Source organism: Caloenas nicobarica, unplaced genomic scaffold (assembly GCF_036013445.1).
Source record: "Caloenas nicobarica isolate bCalNic1 unplaced genomic scaffold, bCalNic1.hap1 Scaffold_522, whole genome shotgun sequence".
In the NCBI taxonomy this organism is placed as follows: Eukaryota; Metazoa; Chordata; class Aves; order Columbiformes; family Columbidae; genus Caloenas; species Caloenas nicobarica.
This window is the reverse complement of record NW_027017511.1, coordinates 1-6,087: the sequence shown is the minus strand read 5'-3', so window position 1 is coordinate 6,087 and position 6,087 is coordinate 1. Positions and strand designations below refer to the sequence as shown.

General features: G+C 63.6%; 1 protein-coding gene across 1 annotated transcript; it reads left to right on the top strand.

Moving 5' to 3' along the window:
* Positions 1–1,279: 1,279 nt before the first annotated feature.
* On the top strand, positions 1,280–4,825 carry LOC136002855 (2-acylglycerol O-acyltransferase 2-B-like; the record flags this gene model as incomplete). Its single annotated transcript, XM_065658099.1, has 3 exons — positions 1,280–1,373; positions 2,427–2,605; positions 4,621–4,825. Coding segments are annotated over exons 1-3 (478 nt in total), but the record flags the coding sequence as incomplete, so codon positions are not given.
* Between the last annotated feature and the right edge of the window lie 1,262 nt (positions 4,826–6,087).

The following is a 6,087-nucleotide window of genomic DNA, read 5'->3' as shown; positions in this document are numbered from 1 at the left end:
TCCCAGTGCCCCCCAGTTCCTCCCAGTGCCCCCCAGTTCCTCTCCCTCCCAGTGCCCCCCAGTCCTTCCCAGTGCCCCCCACTCCCTCCCAGTGCCCCCCAGTTCCTCTCCCTCCCAGTGCCCCCCAGTTCCTCCCAGTGCCCCCCACTCCCTCCCAGTGCCCCCCAGTCCCTCCCAGTGACCCCCAGTTCCTCTCACTCCCCCCCAGTGCCCCCCACTCCCTCCCAGTGCCCCCCAGTCCCTCCCAGTGCCCCCCAGTGCCCCCCAGTCCCTCCCAGTGCCCCCCAGTCCCTCCCAGTGCCTCCCAGTGCCCCCCAGTCCCTCCCAGTCCCTCCCAGTGCCCCCCAGTGCCCCCCAGTCCCTCCCAGTGCCCCCCAGTGCCCCCCAGTCCCTCCCAGTCCCTCCCAGTGCCCCCAGTTCCCCGTCACCTTTCCCACCATTCACTCCCCCTGTTTCCCAACCCCCCCGGGGCGGGGCGGGGCCGCTCCCAGTTAAAACCAGCAGCTCCCAGTTCCCTCCCCCCATCCCGCTCCTGCTGCTCCCGGCGCCCTCGCGATCCCAGTAACGACCCCCGAGATCCCAGTAACCCCCCCGATCCCAGTAACCCTGATCCCAGTAACCCCCCCCTCAATCCCAGTAACAACCCCCTTGCTCCCAGTAACCCCCCCCAATCCCAGTAACCCCGATCCCAGTAACTCCCATCCCAGTAACCCCCATCCCAGTAACTCCCATCCCAGTAACCCCCCCAATCCCAGTAACCCTGATCCCAGTAACCCCCCCACTTTGCTCCCAGTAAGCTCCCATTCCCAGTGCCCCCATTCCCAGTCCCCCCAGTACTCCCCCAGTCCCCCCCACTCCTCCCAGTTCTTCCCAGTCCCCCCATTCCCTCCCAGTTCCTTCCCAGTCCCCCCCAGTCCCCCCCAGTTCTTCCCATTCCCCCCATTCCTCCCATTCCTCCCAGTCCTCCCAGTTCCTCCCAGTCCCCCCATTCCCCCCCAGTTCCTCCCAGTTCCCCCCCAGTTCCTCCCAGTCCTCCCAGTTCTTCCCAGTCCCCCCAGTCCCCCTATTTCCTCCCAGTTCCCTCCCAGTCCCCCCATTCCTCCCAGTGCCCCCAGTCCTCCCAGTTCCTCCCAGTCCCCCCCAGTCTCCCCCAGTTCCTCCCAGTTCTTCCCAGTCCCCCCAGTTCCTCCCAATCCCTCCCAGTCCCCCCCAGTCCCCCCAGTTCCTCCCAGTCCCCCCCAGTGCTCTCAGTTCCCCCCAGTCCCCCCCATTCCCCCCAATGCCGCTGCATTTCGCCCCCCTGCGCCTCCCCCTGCGCCGGCGGCTGCAAACGGCCGCGGTTCTGCAGTGGGTCTGCACCTTCCTGGGCCTCGGTGAGTCCGGGGGGGGAACGGGGGGGTCCCCAAAACCCCCCTGACCCCCCGACCCCCCACATGACCCCCCCAAACCCCCCTGCCCCCCCCATCCCTCCTCTAACTCACTACGGGCCGTTCACTCTGGTCCCTACTGATGGCTGCACTCCCACCACCCCTGCCCCAAAACCCTTTTGGGGGCCCCGAAAAGCCCCATGTGACCCCCACAACCCCCCTGACCCCCCCCAAACCCCCACATGACCCCCCCAAACCCCCCTGACCCCCCCCAACTCCTCCTTTAACTCACTACGGGCCGTTCACTCTGGTCCCTACTGATGGCTGCACTCGCACCCCCCCCCCCAAAACCTCTCTGGGGACCCCAAAAAGCCCCATGTGACCCCCACATGACCCCCCCAAACCCCCCTGACCACCCCCGACCCCCCAATCTCTCCTCTAACTCACTACGGGCCGTTCACTCTGGTCCCTACTGATGGCTGCGCTCCCCAACCTCCCGGGGTTTTTGGGGTCCCTTGAGAAAACGGTGACCCCGAGAAATGCGGTTCCTGGGGGGATGGGTAGCCCTAAGGGGGGGGTCCCTTACCCCCCCGCTCCCGGACGCCTGGGTCCCTTAATGCAACTCTGAGCGCCCCTCCCCCACCCCGGGGTTTTTGGGGTCCCGTAAGAAAACGGTGACCCCGAGAAATGCGGTTCCTGCGGGGATGGGTAGCCCTAAGGGGGGGTCCCTTACCCCCCCGCTCCCGGACGCCTGGGTCCCTTAATGCAACTCTGAGCGCCCCTCCCCCACCCCGGGGTTTTTGGGGTCCCGTAAGAAAACGGTGACCCCGAGAAATGCGGTTCCTGGGGGGATGGGTAGCCCTAAGGGGGGGGTCCCTTACCCCCCCCACTCCCGGACGCCTGGGTCCCTTAATGCAACTCTGAGCGCCCCTCCCCCACCCCGGGGTTTTTGGGGTCCCGTAAGAAAACGGTGACCCCGAGAAATGCGGTTCCTGCGGGGATGGGTAGCCCTAAGGGGGGGTCCCTTACCCCCCGCTCCCGGACGCCTGGGTCCCCCAGGCCAGCTGTGCGTGCTGCTGTTCGCCCTGGCGCTGCGCGGGTCCCTGTGGCTGCCGGCGCTGCTGTACGCGGGCTGGCTGTGGGCGGACCGGGACACCCCCAGCCGCGGGGGGCGCCGTTCCGCCTGGGTGCGCTCCTGGCCCGTCTGGAACTACTTCCGGGATTACTTCCCCATCTCGGTGAGCCGGGGGTGGGCGGGGCTTGGGGAAGGGGCGGGGCCTGAGGGGGGGGGTTGGGGTCCCGGGGGGTTTTGGGGGGTTTTGGGGGGTTTTGGGGGGTCTGAGAGGGTCCTAAGGGGGGAGCTGGGGGGTTATTGGGGGTCCCAGGGGGGTTTTGGGGTCCCAGGGGGTTTGGGGGTCCCGGGGGGGGTTGGGGGGGGGGGTCTCGAGGGGATTTTGGGTCATTTCAGGGGGATTTTGAGCCATCTCGGGTGAATTTGGGGCCATCTCAGGGCGGTTTTGGGCCATTTCAGGGCGATTTTGGGCCATTTCAGGGCGATCTGGGGCCATCTCGGGGGGATTTGGGCCACCTCAGGTTGATTTTGGGCCACGTCATGTCAATTTTGGGCCGTCTTGGGTGGATTTTGGTGCAAATCATGTCGATTTTGGGCCATCTCGGGTCAATTTTGGGCCATCTCGGGTCAATTTTGGGCCATCTCGGGTGGATTTTGGTGCAAATCATGTCGATTTTGGGCCACCTTGGGTGGATTTGGGGCCGTCTTGGGTGGATTTTGGTGCAAATCATGTCGATTTGGGGCCATCTTGGGTTGATTTTGGGCCATCTCAGGTGGATTTCGGGCCATGTCATGTCAATTTTGGGCCATCTTGGGTGGATTTTGGTGCAAATCATGTCGATTTTGGGCCATCTCAGGTCAAGTTTGGGCCATCTCGGGTGGATTTTGGGCCATCTCGGGTCAATTTTGGGCCATCTCGGGTCAATTTTTGGCCATCTCAGGTCAATTTGGGGCCATCTCGGGTGGATTTTGGTGCAAATCATGTCGATTTTGGGCCATCTCAGGTCGATTTTGGGCCATGTCATGTCAATTTGGGGCCATCTCGGGGGGATTTTGGTGCAAATCATGTCGATTTGGGGCCATCTCAGGTCAATTTTGGGCCATCTCGGGTGGATTTTGGTGCAAATCATGTCGATTTGGGGCCATCTCAGGTCAATTTTGGGCCATCTTGGTGGATTTTGGTGCAAATCATGTCGATTTTGGGGCCATCTCAGGTCAATTTTGGGCCATCTCGGGTGGATTTTGGGCCATGTCATGTCAATTTTGGGCCATCTCGGGTGGATTTTGGTGCAAATCATGTCGATTTGGGGCCATCTCAGGTGGATTTTGGGCCATGTCATGTCAATTTTGGGCCATCTCGGGTGGATTTTGGTGCAAATCATGTCGATTTTGGGCCATCTCGGGTCAATTTTGGGCCATCTCAGGTCAATTTGGGGCCATCTCGGGTGGATTTTGGTGCAAATCATGTCGATTTTGGGCCATCTCAGGTCAATTTTGGGCCATCTCGGGTGGATTTTGGTGCAAATCATGTCGATTTGGGGCCATCTCAGGTCAATTTTGGGCCATCTTGGGTGGATTTTGGTGCAAATCATGTCGATTTTGGGGCCATCTCAGGTCAATTTTGGGCCATCTCGGGTGGATTTTGGGCCATGTCATGTCAATTTTGGGCCATCTCGGGTGGATTTTGGTGCAAATCATGTCGATTTGGGGCCATCTCAGGTGGATTTTGGGCCATGTCATGTCAATTTTGGGCCATCTCGGGTGGATTTTGGAGCAAATCATGTCGATTTTGGGCCATCTCAGGTCAATTTTGGGCCATCTCGGGTCAATTTTGGCCATCTCATGTCAATTTTGGGCCACCTCGGGTGGATTTTGGAGCAAATCATGTAAATTTGGGGCCATCTCAGGTGGATTTTGGGCCACCTCGGGTGGATTTTGGTGCAAATCCTGTCAATTCGGGGCCATCTCGGGGGATTTGGGGCCATCCCGCGTCCACTTCGAGCCACCTCCGGGCGATTTTGCCTCGTTTCGCCGCGATTTCGGTTCATTTCGCAACGGTTTTGGGCCACCCGACCCCCATCTCATCCCCTCCCCCAATTTCGCTCTTTCCCGGCCCCCTTTCACCCGAACCCCTCGATATCCCCCCAAAACCCACCCCCGCGCGCCCCCGTTTCCCCGCAGTTGGTGAAAACGGCGGAGCTGGACCCCCGGAAAAACTACATTTTCGGGTTCCACCCGCACGGGGTTTTGGCCGCCGGCGCCTTCGGGAATTTCTGCACCGAGGCGACGGGGTTCGGGGAGCGGTTCCCGGGGCTGCGCCCCCACCTGCTCACCCTGCCCTGCTGGTTCCGCATCCCCCTGTTCCGCGAGTACCTGCTGGCCGGCGGTGAGGGGGCCCCAAAATAACGGGGGGGGGGGCCCCAAATATTGGGGGGCTGGGGGGATGGGGTGAGGGGGGGCCCCAAATATTGGGGGGCTGGGGTGAGGGGGCCCCAAAGAATGGGGTGCTGGGGGGCTGGGGTGAGGGGGGTCCCAAATATTGGGGGGCTGGGGCCCCAAAAACAGGGGCCGGGGTGAGGGGGGGCCCCAAATATTGGGGTGCTGGGGTGAGGGGGGTCCCAAAATAACAGGGGGCGGGGGGTCGGGGTCCCCAAATATTGGGGGGCTGGGGTGAGGGGGCCCCAAAGAATGGGGGGCTGGGGGTGACGGGGGGCCCCAAATATTTGGGGCTGGGGGGCCGGGGGTGAGGGGGGGCCCCAAATATTGGGGGGCTGGGGTGAGGGGGCCCCAAAGAATGGGGTGCTGGGGGGCTGGGGTGAGGGGGGTCCCAAATATTGGGGGGGCTGGGGCCCCAAAAACAGGGGCCGGGTGAGGGGGGGGCCCCAAATATTGGGGGGCTGGGGTGAGGGGGCCCCAAAATAACAGGGGGCGGGGGGGCGGGGGCCCCAAGGAATGGGGGGCTGGGGGGCCCCAAATATTGGGGGGCTGGGGTGCTGGGGTGAGGGGGGCCCCAAATATTGGGGGGCTGGGGTGAGGGGGCCCCAAAGAATGGGGGGCTGGGGGTGAGGGGGGGCCCCAAATATTGGGGGGCGGGGGCCCCAAAGAATGGGGGGCTGGGGTGCTGGGGTGAGGGGGGCCCCAAAATTAACGGGGGGCGGGGGGGCGGGGGCCCCAAAGAATGGGGGGCTGGGGGGCCCCAAATATTGGGGGGCTGGGGTGCTGGGGTGAGGGGGGTCCCAAATATTGGGGGCTGGGGGGATGGGGTGAGGGGGCCCCCAAATATTGGGGGGCTGGGGCCCCAAAAACAGGGGCCGGGGTGAGGGGGGGTCCCAAATATTGGGGGGGCTGGGGGGATGGGGTGAGGGGGCCCCCAAATATTGGGGGGCTGGGGTGAGGGGGCCCCAAAAACGGGGGGCAGGGGTGAGGGGGGTCCCCCAAAATAATGGGGGGCTGGGGGGCCGGGGGTGAGGGGGCCCCAAAATAACGGGGGGCGGGGGTGAGGGGGCCCCAAATATTGGGGGGCTGGGGGGCCAGGGGTGAGGGGGGGGCCCCAAATATTGGGGGGGCTGGGGGGGGCCGGGGGATGCAATTTGGGGGGGGGACGCGGAGAAAACGGGGCCGGAAGGGGCTGAATGAAAGCGGGTGGGG